The sequence below is a fragment of the Myotis nattereri genome, assembly GCF_964212035.1.
Source record: "Myotis nattereri genome assembly, chromosome: Y".
In the NCBI taxonomy this organism is placed as follows: domain Eukaryota; kingdom Metazoa; phylum Chordata; class Mammalia; order Chiroptera; family Vespertilionidae; genus Myotis; species Myotis nattereri.
Genome location: NC_138094.1, coordinates 38324108 through 38341021, shown reverse-complemented (window position 1 = coordinate 38341021; position 16914 = coordinate 38324108). Strand labels below are relative to the sequence as shown.

Here is a 16914-nt window from a genome sequence, read left to right as displayed (position 1 = left end):
TTTGCTTCTTCCTGATTGAGTTTTGAAAGCTTGTCTTTTTGTAGGAATGTGTCCATTTTATTGAGCTTGTCCAGTTTGTTGTAGTAGAGTTGTTCATTGTAATTTTTTACAATCCTTTGTATATCTGTGGGGTCGTTTGTTAATTCACCTCTCTCATTTCTGTTTTTGTTTATTTGGGTGCTCTCTCTTAGTTTCTTGCTGAGCCTGACTAGAGGTTCATCAATGTTGTTTATTCTTTCCAAGAACCAGCTCTTGGTTTCATTGATCTTTTGTATTATTTTTTTTTCATCCCTACGTCATTTATTTCTGTTCTGACCTTACCTTTATTATCTCTTTCTTTTTATGTACTGTGGGCTTTTTTTCTCTAATGGAGAGGCACTCTGAACCCCAGGACAAAACAGCTTTTATTTACTTGAATACACATTTGTCCTTTAGCAAAGGAAACAGGCATATCAATGGTAAAGTTTGGTAAACAATTGAAGAATTTTCATGTTAGGAGGTTGCCTTCAGCCATTTTTCCCACAACAGGATAACAAAATGCTGATTTTCTGCCATGCTGAACATCAAAGTCCATTCGCCTTCTGTGGGACTTCTCCCATTGATATGTTAACTACTTTTGGTCTTTACTCCACAATTTCCCCCTTTTTGTTTTCTTAATTAATTTAGAAAGGTGTATGCCATCTTCTGGGCTCAGATTCTTTTAAGACTTGTGATTCTGCTTCTTCAGACTGGAAGAAAACATAGAAGAACAAGAAAGAGAGACAATATTGGTTATTCTAAAAAGCAAATGTAAGGAGATTCAATGAAAAGGATTGAGTTCTTTCATGTCCTTTTAAATATCGTTTTCAGGTATTTAAGGAATTTGTCCATAGTAGGCTTCTTTTTGGGCTATCAGTTCTTTATGGGTCCCTTTCCAGTCACTGTTCCCTTGTGACATGACAGCAATGATGTTCGAGTTCTGGATGGTGGGCAAACGGTGAGAAATGACAATGCAGGTCTGACCTCTTTGGGCTTTGTCAAGAGCCACCGGCACCTAGGCACAGCTGATGACTGCTAGCGTGGCAAGGCATGGTCACCATCCCCCATCTCTAGATGTTTCTCCTCTGTCTCCTCAGCATGTTGCTTGGGGCACTGCTATCTGTAGTTGGAGTAGTCTGGTCAGTTCCTCTCTCACATTCATGTTGCAGGAATCCACAAAGGCTTGGAGGAGTTTTCTGGAAATACACAAGCATATCCTTGACCAAAGATTAATAAAGGGACCCTTCCTTAAACCAGACTCGGTACCTTTCCATTTAACCAGACCATTTTGCTTTGGCTTATTCTGACACCAGTGTAATTCTATGGGTGTCTTGCCATCAGCATTACAAGGGTAAAATTTAAAGTAATTAAGGCTTGGTGTGGTCTACTTACAAGAGATGTCTTCACTATTCCGCCACATTTGTTTTAGAAGTTGGGATTTTAGAGCCCTTGTAGTAGATGTAACATGCAAGGAGGGCATTTCTTCATAATCTGTTTTGCCGGCTGTACAATATTTTGGCAGGCTGATGTAAAAGCTTGTGAAATTCTGTGACTTGTTTAATAAAATAACTAACTGACAGGCGTATTCATTTCCTTTTGTTAAAGGACCAGGACTTGTTCAAATAGTATAGAAAGGCTTCGGTCACTGAGCCATTGAAATTGAATAGTTGCAGTTCTGTTTACCAAGCCAGCAGCATAAGCAGATAAAGAGAGAATATGAAGAGGCTTTTGGAAATCCTGCAAGTCAGCCTTGGTCGTTTCTAATTCGATTCTTTGCACAGAAGTATGACTGGTCTGCATGACTTGGTCTGAATTCATTGCAGTATAAGCAGCTTTACCATGAGATGAACTATCAGTAAAAACAGTGACTTCTCCAGGAATAGGTTTCTGCCTATTCCAACTATGTTCCCCTGAATATTCTTTTATTTCCATTTGCTAATTTAAATCAGTCTAAAACAAGGCTTATTTCCTATCTTCCTTTCTCATTGGGTGGGGACAGTGAATGACACTAATTGGATTTCTGCTATCAATCTTTGAGTATATTGACATAATTTTTTTTTTTAGGAAAGCATAATGCAAGTTGTTTTCTTTTTGAGGACTGATACATTTATTTTTATATGCAGTTTTCTAGATATTTCAAGGGAATCTCCTTCCGTTTCTTCTTCCAGAGAAATTTGTAGGCCACAGTTATGGAGTTTCTTTTAAAAGCCTTTTTCTTTCTTTTAAATAGTGCTACAAACTTGGTTTCTTTTCGGAAATACCAATTGGAGAGAGATATGCTGGCCAATGCTGTAATGCATACAGATTAAGTAAAACTATCTTTTTACTTATCGTGTCTTATTAATGGTGAGATTTAATGCTTGAATGAGTTTTTTTGTGTTTTTTTTTTTTAAGATATTTTTATTGATTTTTAACAGAGAGGAAGGGAGAGCGATAGAGAGTTAGAAACATCAATGAGAGAGAAACATCAATCAGCTGCCTCCTGCACAGTCCCCACTGGGTATGTCCCCGCAACCAAGGTCATGCCCTTGACAGTCTTCTTTTTTTGCTCTGGTGAGACTTCTTCTCCAGATGTCCCACATTGGGCGCCAGAATGTTGCAACCTTTTGCTGCAATGATTCAGGATCTGGGAAAGGAGCTGCACACAAATGAATACACTAGACAACAACTATAAATTTAGAAGGCATTGGGGAGCCAGGCGGAGACCTTTTTCTCTTGGGGAGAGGCTCTCTGAAATGCAGCACCCATCAGCTTTCATTTACTTGGCTGTAGGTTTCTCATATATGCCCTTTAGCAAAGCAGACAGGCATATCAGTAGTAAAGTTTAATCATCAGGTTAGCAAGATTGCCTTCAGCCATTTTGCCAACAGCCGTGTAATATAATGCTGATTTTCAGCCCTGCTGAATATCAAAGTTCATGTCAAAGTTCATTAGCCCTCCATACGTACATACACACACACACACACACACACATATACATACACACACACATATACACACACACATACTACTGTTGGTCTTTGCCTCAAGCACTTTACTCTGAGGTTTGACAGTGTGATCAATGCTTCTTTGTGTCTGGATGTCTTGTTGTTCATCAGCTAATGTTGTTCATTATATTCCACAAATGAGTGAGATAATGTGATATTTATCGTCCTCTGACTGGCTTAATTTGCTTAGTGTAATGCTCTCCAAGTCCATCCATGCTGTTTCAAATTATAAGAGTTCATTCTTTGTTACAGCAGTAGAGTATTCCATTGTATAGATGTTCCACAGTTTATTCATCCGTGCATCTGCTAATGGGCATTTAGACTGTTTCCAAATCTTAGCTATTGTAAATTGGGCTGGTATGAACATACAGTTGCATATATCTTTCCTGATTGGCCTTTCTCATTTCTTGGGATATTGCCGGGAGCCGGTCCATCCTTGCTGTTTCAAGGGACCTGGCATATATGGCATGCTGTTCTTAATATGTTTGCTCACCTTCTTGGCGCTGTGTTTTAACCAAGTTCTCTGAGAAAGGTTGTTTTCCCAGGTAGGGATTTTCCCCTGAAGTTAGGGAGGGAATAAAACCTCTTAACTAAGTGCCAGGTGGGTAATTAATCACTTTAACTACGAACAATCATGCTTAAGCTACATAATCCTTACTCCCTGGAATGGAGATAAGAAACGCCCTAACCTTTGAAATAGAGATTGATAGGATTGAATCAACTGGTATAAATACAGATGTAATAAGACAGCAAGACACAGATGTAAGGAGACAGAGAGAGAGACAGAACCTAGGCACAGAACCTACACAGAGTGTTCTCTGGGGACAGAAGAACTTCGCTGGAGAGAACATGGCAAGGGATCCTGGACAGAGACTGGCCTCAGAGCCTAGAGACAGAACCTAGCGAGAGAACATGGCAAAAGAGCCTGGACTGAACCTGACTACAGAAATTGGCAAGAGAACCTGACTAGAACCTGGTAAGTGAACCTGGCTGGAGAACCTGGACAGAACCTGGCTAGAGAACCTAGTGAGGGAACTTGGCTACAGAACCTGGCTGGAGAATCTAGCAAGACAACATGGACACAGAACCTGGCTAGAGATCCTAACCAGAACTTCACTGGAGATCCTGACCAGAACTTGGCTGGAGATCCTGGCTAGGCTGCTGATCAACTGAACGCTGTCTCCGTGTCATTCCTTCTTCGCCAACTCCGTCTACGCCTTTGGGGACCCCTGGACCCGCTGGGGTTGGACTCCGGCAGGATATATACCTAGAAGAGAGAACACTGGGTCAAAGGGGAGCTCCATTTTTAATTTTTTAAGAAATCTCTATATGGTTTTCCACAGTGGTTGCAGCAGTCTGCATTTCCACCAGCAGTGCACAAGGGTTGCTTTTTCTCTGCATCCTCACCAGCACTTGTGGTTTGTTGATTTTTTTCTGACAGCTATTCTGACAGGTGTGGATGGTACCTCATTGTCGTTTTGATTTGCATCTCTTGGACTGTTCGTGCCTTTGAGCATTTTTCGTATGTCTCTTGGCCTTTTATAGGTCTCCTTTTAAAAAGTGTTAATTTAGGTCCTTTGCCCATGTTTTGATTGGATTGTTTATCTTCCTATTGTTAATTTTTTGAGTTCCCTGAAAACTTTGGAGATTCAACACTTATCCGAGATACCATTGGCAAATATGTTCTCCCTATGCAGTGGGCTTTCTGGTTGTTTTCTTCAGGTTTTTGTTTGCTGTGCAGGTTTTATTTTGACGTAGTCCACTTGTTTATTTTCCCCTCTGTGTGCATTGCCTTTGGAGCTGTATCAATAAAGATACTGAGAAGACATATCTGATATATTGCTACATAGGCAATCTTATAAGTTTTTTTTATAGATTCTCATCTGATGTTTAAGTAGATCCATTCTGAGTTTATTTTTGTGAATGGTGTAAGTTGGAGGTCTAGTTTCATTATTTTGCATGTATCTTTCTAATTTTCCTAACATTTATTGAAGAGACTGTCTTGACTCCATTGTATGCTCCTTCCTCTTTTTTAAATTAATAATAGAGCCTAATGACTTGGGTACACTTCTGGGTTCTCTGTTCTGTTTCAGTGGAGTATATGTCTTTTCTACTGCCAGTAGCAGGCAGTTTTAAGAATGGTGGCTTTATAATATAGCTTAATATCTGGTATTGTGAGCCCGCCAACTTTTTCCTTCTTCCTCAGGATTGCTCAGACTATTTTTACTCCATTTGAATTTTTTCGAGAATTTTTTTGTGTCTGTGAAATATTCTGTTGGTATATTAATGGAGATTACAATGAATCTATAGATTGCTTTGGGTAGTATGGACATGTTAATGAAGTTAAGTCTACCAACCCTTCAACATGGTATATGAATCCATTGGTTGATATCTTTATCTCCATTTCAATGTCCTGTAGTTTTCCAAGTGCAGTTCTTTTACTTTCTTTATGAGTCAATAAAAATGTACAGTTTTTAATTATAAACCTTGTTTTCTATCAAAATTACTTCTTGTGTGAATTGTGGGACACCCTTTACTTAGGCGACTCCTGTGAAAGGGCCATTTGACCCACAAAGGGGTCGCAACCCACAGGTTGAGAACCGCTATTCTAAAATGTCAATTAAATCTAATGGATCCAGTGTGTCCTTTAGAGGCCCTGCATCCTTGGTATTTTTTCATATGGAAGATCTATCCAGTGATGTCAGAGGGGTGATAAAAGTCCCTTACTGTGACTTTTCTTTTGTCACACTCTCTGTTAAAGTCTTCTAGAATTTTTGTTTGTTTTGATTTTTTGTTTATTTGTTTGTTTGAGATATATATATTGAGGTGCTCCTATGTTGGCTGAATATATGATTACTAGGGTTATATCGTCTTGTTGGTTGGTCCCTTTAGTATCATGCAGTGACCTTTATGTCTCTTGTGATGGCCTTCATTTTAAAGTCTATTTTTTCTGTCATGCGTATTGTTACTTCGGCCTTTTTTTTCTTTTCCATTTGCATGGAAATTTTTCCCATTCCTTCACTCTCATCCTGTGTGTGTCTTTTGTTTTGAGATGGTGCTCCTGTAGACAGCATATACTTGCATCATGTTTCTGTATCCATTTTGCTCCACTACACCTTTAGATTGGAGCATTGACATATTTACATTTAGGGTTATTATTCATAGGTATTTATTTATTTCTTTCCATTTCGTTTCTGTGTGGCTAAGTTTCTGTCTCTGTTTCTCCTTCTCATTACAGCAATCTCTGTAGCATTTCTTGTAAAGCTGGCTTGGAGATGATGTACTCCTTCAGCCTTTTTCTGTCTAGGAAGCTCTGTATTTGACCGTCTATTTTGAATGAAAGAATTGCCAGATATAGTAATCTTGGTCTCAGATCCTTTCTTTCCATTAACTTGAGTACTTCATGCCATCTTCTTCTGGCCTGTAGAGTTTCTGATGAGAGATCAGGAGTCAGCCTTCTGGGAACTCCTTCATAGCTAACAGTTTTCTTTTATCTTACTGCCTTAAAGATTCTCTCTTTGTCTTTAATTTTTGGCATTTTAATTATGATGTGTCTGGTCACGGGTTTGTTAGGGTACTTCTTCTTTGGGGTTCTCTTTGGCTCTTGATCTTGTGTGGGATTTTCCTTTACCAGGTTAGGTAAGTGTTCTGCCATTGTTTCTTCAAAGACCTTCTCTATGCCTTTCTCCCCTCCTGCCTCTTTTGGCACACTGGCTATTCTAATACTGTTATGTAAGTGGCCCTCCTGTTTGTTTGTTTGTTTGTTTGTTTGTTTTAAATTTTAATTTTTCTGTCTTTTTTTTATTGGGTGATATTTTTAACTCTGTTCTAAATCAGTGATTGGATCCTCAGCTTTCCCTAATATCTGCCTATTCCTTCTAATGTGTTCTTTATGTGTATTATGTCATTTTATATCTTCTTTTCGTAGTCACTATATCTTTTTATATGCTGTTGAACTCTTTTACCTTCATAACTCTGAAGTCAGATTCAGATAAATGTCTTCTCTGTGCTTCATCTCTCTCTATATCTGGAGAATTCTCTAGTTCTCTCATTTGGGGGTTTTTTCTTTATTTCCTCTTTCTGGCTTTCTGCGTGGGTTTGTGGTGACAAGTTAGGTAGATCCTCTGTGCCTCTCGGTCTCTAGTGCAGAACATTGTTAAAGGATGTTTCTGACTAAGTAGGTCAGGCAAAGAATCAAAACCTCTAGAGACCTCCTCTGTCTATAGACTGATAGGATTCCAACTTAACTTGCTTCCAAGGCAATGGTCCTCAGGTTATAGCAAGGGTTTGTTTCAACAGGGTGGGGCAGTTACCTCTGTGTGTAGGTTTATTGTTATTTATAATCTCTTAAGTGTCTTCAGGGCAAGGTGTTTCCCAGTAGTGTATGTTAATTGCCTTACCTGAATTTCTAGCTGTCTCTCCCTGGCAGACAGTGCCCTGCTGCTATTCACATCCACAGGTTATATGGGTACCCTCCTCAGTTCTGGTGCGCTCTGCTAGGAGGCGCAGCTTGGGGATTAGACCCAGAGTTCTCAGTGGCAGTCCTCCACAGCTGAGATATCTCCCCGAGACTTCAGTTGCTTTCTGTGGGTGTCAGGCCCGCCCCTTCAAGCCTCCTCTCCTCCTACCAGTGTCTAAGTGGCCTCCACCTTCGGTCCTCGGGTGTCAGGGTTCTCTCCTGTGAGTTTTCCATTGATTATTCAGGAAGTTGTTCTGTATTTCAGTTGGAATATCAGTTTGTTCCTGGGAGCATGTCCCTGTAGCATCCACTTATTCTGCCACCATTCTTTTAAATATATTTTTATTTATCTCAGAGAGAAACAGAGAGCAAGTGAGAGTTAGAAACATCAGTCATGAGAGCGATTCATTGAGCAGCTCCCTCCTGCAAGCCCCAGACTGGAGATTGAGCCCACACTCAGGCAAGTGCCCTTGACCTGAATCGAAACTGGGGCCTTTCAGTATGAAGGTCGGTGATCTGTCCACTGTTCCCAACTGGCTAGGGTTCTGCCACCTTTTTCAATCTTCTTCAGAATCCCTCTGCATTGTAAAGTCCCTGCTAACATTCTTGTCCAATACGCCCCTTTTCATGTGGTTTCAGGATGGAGTTGTGCATGAAGGCCCTAATGTCCTGTGAGTGCACATTCTGATCAATAGCACCATCAGGAAATGTGCACTGAGGCATGCTCAGTAGGCATATAGTAACAGAAACCTGCCATGTATCTTACTGTTTCTGTCTCTGTTTGGATCATGATGGAGCTCAACTAAGGCTCTTGTTTCAAGTAGGGGTAGGCAGGATATACTCTTCATTTCAACCCATGTTTTTCTGAGAAACTTTGGTAGTCGTGCCCTACTCTAATATGTATTAGGCCATTCAATTATAAGGCCAGATCTTTTTGTAAGGACAAGGCATTTATTTTTATTGAGTGAAAATTCTAATTAACACATTAATATATAAAGATATAATTTGTACTTCCAACAATCATATACGTATTGAAGAAATATGGAGACCAAATAACTACATCTTAATCAATAGGATACAAGTACAGTAGTTCCTCGCGTTACATTGTTGACGCGTTCCTGCAGTGGGATGTAATGCAATATTCGCGTAAGTCAGAACCCACCTACATAAGCACATATGTCACTCACATGGAGCACACATACACAGCAGTAATGGTGTGCAACAGTAAAAAAAAAAAAATAGAAGAAAGATAACAATTGCTGACCTTTCTTGTGGTAAATGAATAATAAGAAAATATAAAGCACATATGTACATACGTAGAAATATCAAACCTTTTTTTTTAATAAATAAATGGGGAATGGCAACGTAACCACAAAACTTATGTACTTCGAGACCAACGTAACCCAAGGAATGTCTGAATTATCACAGCAGGCTGAAAAGTGATCAGTGTGGATTCAGATGGCCTGTTTTTAATGAAAAGAAGGGTGTAAAGGGACACTTGAAAGAGTCAGGCATTGAAAGTTGCTAAATCAGAGCGTGCACATAGTTGTGAAGAAATAAGGTAAAAGTGACATATTCATATTAGTAAAGAGATGTTTTAAAGTCTAACATAGAGACCCTCACTATAAATTATGTTGGAAAATTGAAAGTATTGATAGCATCAGTGTAGTTAAGAAGAATATGCCTCTGCACTTGAATATAGACAAGCAGCCTTCCCATTTCAATTTTGGATGAGCTAGTGAGCAAAGAAAATTAGTGAAAGGCTCCCTTAGGGGCATTAGTGGAAAGAATTATCACTGAAGCATAGTACTGTTTGTGGGACATGTAATATTTCTCATATTTTGAGGGAGATTAGTGCCCTTCATATAAGCCATTAAATAATACCGCTAAAGAGCAGTAAAATCTCAATGGCCATCATTACCAAATTCAGGTTATACCTTTAAATTATTCAGCATTAGAAGAGAACCATGCTGAATCAGTGATAAATAATAAAATGACTAGAAGCCCGGTGAACAAAATTCAAGCACCGGTGGCATCCCACAGCCTGGTCTGCACCCTCAGGCAATCTGGGACCCCTTGGGAGATGTGGGACTGCCAGGTTAGGTCTGACACCTCCTGAGGGATGTAGCAGTACACGAAACGGCAGGCAGCCAGGCAGGAGCCCAAGGTGGAGCCAGGTGCTCTGTTCCCGCTCATCCAAGCCCCACTCCACCTGCCACCACTGCTTCGTAGCCTTGTCACATAGGCACATAGGCAGCAGAGGCTCTTGCTGTCACAGCTGCACTTTCCAGCCATTAGCCCGCCTTCTGGCTGAGTGATGCTCTCCCTGTGGGAGAGCCTTGACCACCTGGGGGAAGCTCCTGTGTTGAGCGTCTGCGTCCTGGTGGTCGGTGTGCATTGTACCAACCACTCATAATGTCGCTTACGCTTTTATATATATAGATATATGTGACCAATTTGGCATGTCCTGGCCCAATAGAATATTAGTAGTCACGGATCATACCTTGCCACTATTAGAATACCAGTGGCCAGGTGCATGGATTTGTGCCCATTGAAAGGAGATTAATTAGAAGAAATATTTTAGTACTGCTATTTGCCCTTTCTCTATAATAGCAGTGTCAACCAAATTCAGATTGACAATGACGATTTGAAACACATGCATGCAATTGGCGCCAGCAAGAGCTTCAAACATATGGCACATGCACGAGTCACCTTAGCCATATAAATGTGTGTGTGTGTGTGTGTGTGTGTGTGTGTGTGTGTGTCTTTAGATAGATAGAGAATAAACTTGCTTAATTAGACCTGCTTTCTGATTTAGCTCAACTTTTTCCAACCCATTGAATCCCCTTAACTTCTCTTCCAGGTAATTGTCAGCAACACAGCAGTAAATGTCAACACAAAGCACATTATTATTGTAGTTCATGCAGGAGAACAACGGGTAAAATATTTCACTGCAGCAGTGTTTGACTTCATTCAGCACAGTGAGAAAACCTGAAGTCATTTTCAAGTTCCACCATTTCTTCCTTCTTTTCAGTCATGTCAAGATTCTAAGCTTTCAAAATCTCCGTTTTCTGGCTAATGAAGAGATAATAGGATACCTCTGAGTTACCATCTACCTACACCACAACTTTGAGTGAGGGGCGGGGTTGCGCAGGGTGACACCCACTGCCCCGTCCGTGATTGGAGGAGGCTTTTGAGGAGCCCAACCAGAAACAGCAGGCTGGGCCTGGCTGGGTGCCTTCTGTACCACATGTTCACATGACCAGCGCCTGTGCATGAGCCCAGTGTGCACCCAGTCAGCACACCAGGGCCTGGTTGCATGCACCAGTGAGCAAGCACCTTGCCTGGACTCAGCAGGCTCTGCACCACCTGCTCCTTCACAGCACCAGTCTCAGAGCCAGGGGGCATCCAGAGTGAGGCTGTGTTGGGGGACTGAGGGGCTCCTGGGGGCAGCACGCTTCCTCTCAGTTCCACTAGGAGGCCTTCAGCTGCAGGGCGCCTGAGGATTCACAGGGCTCCCCAGGGCCATTGCACCAGCAAGGACAGGGCAAGCAGGATGATCCAGGAGGCTTTTAGCTTCACCTCGGTGCAGGGAAGTGGTGATACCTAGGACACAAGGGCACAGGAAGTTCAGAGGGCAGCTTTGGGGCTGGAGTGGGAGGACTTCATGCAAGTTGGGGAGGTTGAGACCCTGGAGCTGAGGTTGGACACAGGCCAGGATGTTGGGCTTGATCTTGAGTGCGGGAGAGGGGAGGACTGGGTGGCTGCAGAGCAGTGTGTGCAGGGAGAGGAGAGTGAGGTGCAGCAGGGAACCCAGAGTGAGGAGCAAGGGGAAGACAAGGAGGGCCTGGGGGAGGAGTTCCAGGCACAGGCTCAGTTTATCCTGTGGACAGAGGGCCTTCTGCAGGTGGTGCCATGGCAGGCCAAGTGGGCAGGTGAGGAGGTTTTCCCAGATCTGCAGGGGGAGGCAGGAGGAGGTGGTGAGTGAAGAGCTGAGGCTGGAGGCACAGGATCCAGGTGACCCACAAGGGAGTGACCACCAGGAGGAGGGGTGGATGGAGGAGCAATTAATTTCAGGGGAGCAGTTTGTCCTGCAGGGGGAGTGGAGGGCACCATGGAGGGAGTGGAACAGGTGGGAGAGGTGGAGCCTCAGTCCAAGGCCAAAGCAAAGCCAGAAGAAGAGGAGCCAGTGCAGCAGGAGCAGGCCCAGTCAGGGCCCGGGGCCAAGTCACCTGGTCCCCTCTGGAGGTGCTCCAGGCCCTTCAATTGGAGATGGAGCCCATGAACGAGCAAGCCAGCAGGGCCTTCTCTCGGCTCAGGTGCAGGACTCGGCAGAGGCTCAAGCCCTATTTCAAACGGAGAAGCCTCAATATCCAGCGCATCCCTGGGTTCTGGCTCACAGCTGTATCCTTGAGGGTAGAGGAGCAGGATCACAAGGAGCATGGGACAGTGCAGGAGAACGGTGTAAGCGGGGATGGTTCCCCTAGAAAAGAACATTGAGGACAAGCTAGGGGCAGTGCGCCCCGGTCTGGCCCAGGATCCTGGAGACACCCTCTGTCTTGTACAGGCACCATAGAAGCATTACCAGGGGGTCCAGGGGCAGAGCTCCAAGGCAGAGGCTCGCATACACCAGGGGCTGATGCCCACAGACAGGGCTGTGTTGCACGGGCTGTTCTGGGACTAACTAACACTACCTTACAGGCCGTCTCTATGTCCAGTTCCTCAGTCAGAAGCAGGAATGTGTGATGTGTAGCCTTTCAAGCCCTCAGCACAAAACAATCTGGTGGGCATCAGGGTCTGTCAGGAAACAGAGTGGTGCTGTGCAGCTTTCTGCCGTTTATGTGGAAGGAGTGGCCTTAAGGGAAGGAGAGGCCAGGCCAGGCTGTTCTTTCTAGCTGGTCCATGCCCAGCTCCCAGGTTGCAGGCTCCTTGACCCAAAGCAGTTTGTCAACCACCCTGAGTTGTCGGCCATGATCAGCGTCCAAGATGAAAATATGCTTGGCCATGTGATTGATTTGAAGGTAAGTGCACCTGGTCCAAGGAGTAGTGGAGGGCAGGTGGGGAAATGGCCTGTCCCTGAAAACAGCTACAGGCGGCAGCACTGGGCTGCGATTTCACTCCCTGGATCCACTTTCCTTCTGCAGGTGAGGGAAGTCAGGCATCCCTGGGGTTGCTGCACCATTAGCCTGTACTTCTGCAGCAACCCCTACTTCCGCAACCATGTGATTGTGAAGGAGTATCTCATCACCCTCACAGGTAAGAGGAGGCTCCCTGCATGGGCTGCAGCTGGTGGTGGGCAGGGATGGAAGGCGATGTACCCAGCTTCACATACCCCTCTCCTGCAGGATACAGGTTGTCCCGTGCCACTCCCATTCAGTGGTACCAGCATTGTGAACGAGAAGTCTACAGCCACAGGCTCCTGGACAGCAGCGCCAGCTTCTTCCACTGGTTCTCTGACCACAGTGTGACAGCATCTGGCAGGATTGCTGAGGTCGGATGTCGCTGGCCATGCCAGCATACAGCTTCCTGTGTCCGCCTGCTGCTTGGGATTCTATTCGGGTCCTCTGTGCTCTCCTAACACAGGTCTGTTTGCCCTACCAGATCATCAGCAAGGACCTGTGGCTCAATCCCCTGAAGTACTATGAGAGGATGATGGCCCCTAGTGAGCGGACAGGACAGGTGAGGAGGGGCTGCCTGGGCTCTCCCCTGGTGTGCTGCCAGGCTCCCTCCTGGGCCATTATTTTTCTCTCACAGGGACACCTGGATGCTGGGAGGGAAACAGCCTGTAACACCAGGGCCGCAGGGTGTGTGGCTGAGACAGGAACTACCAGCACAACAAGGGCAGTGCAATTCCAGCTCAGGCAGGGGGGCTTAGGCAGGAGGATGGAGTGTGCATGTCCACTGTCACTCAGAGTCAAAGCAGATTACCTCAGCCCCTCCTCTGAACTCTCCCTCTAGGCCGCCCACAGCACCTTCAGGCCTTTCTACCTGCCCCTCAAGAGGGGCTGCCATGACATGTTCTTCCTATACTCCTTTCCACAGGTGTTTGTGAATCTTCCTCATGCTGAGGCCTAGGCTGCTGTGCTGCCACGTCACATTGCCTTGTTGCTGCTCACCACCATCTCCCATTTCCCCAAGGTCTCCTCTTCCTCCTGGGGCCAGTGGGATCAGCCTGCTCCTTATCAGTATCTTAGGGGGCAAAGTGTGGGCCACAGAGCTGGAGGAATCCTTGTTTTGCAGCCTTGTCAGAGGTTCTTCAATCCGTTTATCCATTTAGGTTTTCCAAGGAGAATACCTCATTTGTTTACCCTCCCTACCTGGAAAACAGGGCAGCATGCCATGACGAAATAACACAGTGCTTCATTTTGTATGCAGTTCACTTCAAAGACTTCATGCACATATGGTCATAGACACCCTGGGAAATTTAGGGCCATGAATATAACTCACCATCCAATCAGACTGCTTTTCTGTGTTTGTTGTAAAATCAGACAAGAAATCCCATGTTGCAGAACACTTTCTTCTGAAAATTTTTTGTAATGTTAGTGTTTAAGGTTTTACCAAAAGTAATATACATGTCTCTTTCTTTTTTTCTACTGACCTTCCCTCCGGCTTCCTCTATCTCTAGTCTCTTGTTCTTGTCACCCACTCCCAGTGTCTTGCCTCTGTTGGTCTCTTGGTTGTGCTTATATTCTGAATATGTTAACAATACAATATGTAAAATTTAAACATTTAAGTATATTGTAATTTAAATCAGCACTTAGGAAGCAACCTTGTACAATTCAAACCTTGCCTCCAATCCTGAAACTTCATAATGGTACCTACAATTCTTGATGCTTCCCCCAAACCTACCATTTGCTTTTTGTCATTCTTAAATAACAGAAGCCAAATTGCTTACAATAAAATATTGTCTGTACCTTATCATTTTTATTTTCAGTGTCTAATTCTTCTGTCACAGGGTCTTCCCCTCTGACTCCCAAAGTGCCCAATCAGGTGAGCTACTGTACTGCATGATTCACTCTCTCTTGCATACATGGTGTATCCTGTGATCGCCGCCAGCACCACACTCAGGACCTCTTACAGGGGTGTCCCATCGGCTGTTGCAGTAATTGCTGTGCCCCCATCATACCCATCTCCTGTGTGGCTGTAATAATCATCACAGGAACTGGGCCACCATAAGTCAGAAAGGGCCTTCGTGGTGGTGGTGCCCAGTTTTTTATTGGAATGTTGATCTTCCTTTTGTTTAGTGGATGAGTTCAGTATGAATTTTGGAGAATAGGTCCTTATCTGATATAACATTGGCAAATATCTTCTCCCAGGCAGTGGACTTCCTTGTTTTGTTGTTGTTGTTGTTGTTGTTTTTGTATTTGTTGGCCGCTTCTTCTCTGCAGAAGTGTTTTAATTTGACGTCATCCCATTTGTTTCTTTTCTCCTCAGTGTCCATTGCCCTAGGAGCTGTATCAGTAAAGGTATTGCTGAGACAGATGCCTGATATTTTGCTTCTTCTAAGATTTTCATGGTTACCCACTTACTTTTAAGTCCTTTATTCATTCCCAATTTATACTTGTGTATGGTGTCAGTTGGTGGTCTAGACTAATTTTTTTTTGCATGTATCTGTGCTATAAGTCCAACACCAATTATTATTATGTTTTTATTTTGGCTTTGTAATATCTTCAATGAAACAAAATAAAATTTCCTCTGTTAATTGAGTCATGCTTTCTCTAAATCTGGCCTTTAAAAAAATCCCCTGGGGCACAGTCCCATCCGTTCTTTGATTTTCCTTCCACTGATCCCAAACCTCGGCTGTAGTCTGCGTCCTTTCAAAGGACAAAAGCAGACCCGGAGGCCTCAGAGCTGCCCGCGGCACCCTCCTGACCGCGGGAGGTGCAGCGCCCATCCCCATCTGGACCTTGGCTGCCAGGGAGAGTCAAAGCCTGAGAATCAAAGTGGCAGCATGTCATCGCCTTCACCGGCCTGTCTCCAGCAGCACAAAACCAGTCCTCCCTGCCAGTGCTCTGGGGACCGGCCCTCAGGGCGATGTGGTGGTGCTGTCCCCTGGCAGCCGAGTGTCCCAGGCTTGTCTTTGGGGATCTCTGTGTCCATGGTATAAATGCGAGTGAGATCAGACACAATGTTATCAATGATTGGCTTGGTAAGGTCGCCACTAAACACCTGCCACCATGGCTTCTCGGCCATGGCCTCAGCGGGCACCTGGACCCCATAGACCTGCAGGGCCAGGTGGAGCACCGCCACCGCTATGTGCTGAGCCTGGAACCGGAAGCACAGCCCCCCGCGGTAGCTGTCCCGCAGCAGGGCCCAGGCAGTGACGGAGATGGGGGTCCGTTGCCAGCTGTAAGGATTCAGCCAGTTCTTGAGAGAAATCAGGTAGTGGAGCAGGTACCTGTGTGGGTGCTGAAAGGAGACTTGGAAGCGCAGTACCCGTAGCACAAGGAGCTCGCACTGCACAATGCTGTCCTGGATCACCCAGACTAGGGAGTCCATCTCCAAGGGCTCGCTGCCTGGGTGGAAGTACCTGTTGGACACGTTGATGATGTCACGGGTTCGCAGGGGCTGTTCTTCCACTTTGCCAGCCAAGTAAAGGGCAGACATGGCGACCAAGTAGGGGTCATAGGCGTCCAGGTTGATCTCGCAGAAGAACTTATGGTAAATGGCACAGGCGGTGGCGACGGGAATGGACTGCATCCCTAGCTTGACACCTGCCTCCATGATGAACCTTGTCACTTGTAAGTGCACCCTCGCCTGGGGTTCGGGCCACCCCTTGGTGCCCGGCGCCGCGTCCTCCTCTCTGCAGCTGTCCAGGCTAAGGTCCTCCATGGGGCCCTGCTGGGAGGCCCCAGACCCCGCGGGAAGGGCAAGAGTCTCCAGTGCAGTGCCTGTGCCAGCAGAGTCCTAGCCCAGTGCGCAGCCGCCCCGCCGCGCCCCGCCCCGCCGCGCCCCGCCCCGCCCCGCACCGCCCCACCTACCCAGCCCTGCCTAGGCCTGACTGCCATCCAGGTTCCAACACCAATTATTGAAGAGACTCTATGACTCCATTCTATGCTTTTGCCTCCCTTTGTCAAATATTAATTGAGCATAATGGTTAGGGTCGACTTCTATGTTCTCTGTTCTGTCCCATTGGTCTTTTTGTCTGTTTTAGTTCCAGTAAGACGCAGTTCTGAGAATGGTGGCTTGTAGTATAGCTTGATATCTGGTATTGTGATCCCTCCAAATTTGTTCTTTTTTGTCCAGATTGCTGTAACTATTTGGGGTCTTTTCTTAAATTCATAGGAGTTTTTGGAAACTTTCTTTTGGTCTGTGAGATACGCCATTGACATTTTAATGATTAATACATTAAAACTTTACTTTGCTTTGGGTACTATGAACATTTTAATGATGTTGATTGTACCAAACCATGAATATAGTATGTTCTTCTATTTGCTTTAGTCTTCCTCT

General features: G+C 44.8%; 1 protein-coding gene across 1 annotated transcript; it reads right to left on the bottom strand.

Moving 5' to 3' along the window:
* Positions 1 to 3884: 3884 nt before the first annotated feature.
* Positions 3885 to 16296, bottom strand: LOC308512489 (cyclin-Q-like; the record flags this gene model as incomplete). Its single annotated transcript, XM_081082220.1, has 2 exons — positions 3885 to 3904; positions 15489 to 16296. 2 exons carry the CDS (start codon positions 16294 to 16296, stop codon positions 3885 to 3887), a joined length of 828 nt encoding a protein of 275 aa, XP_080938346.1.
* Positions 16297 to 16914: the final 618 nt, after the last annotated feature.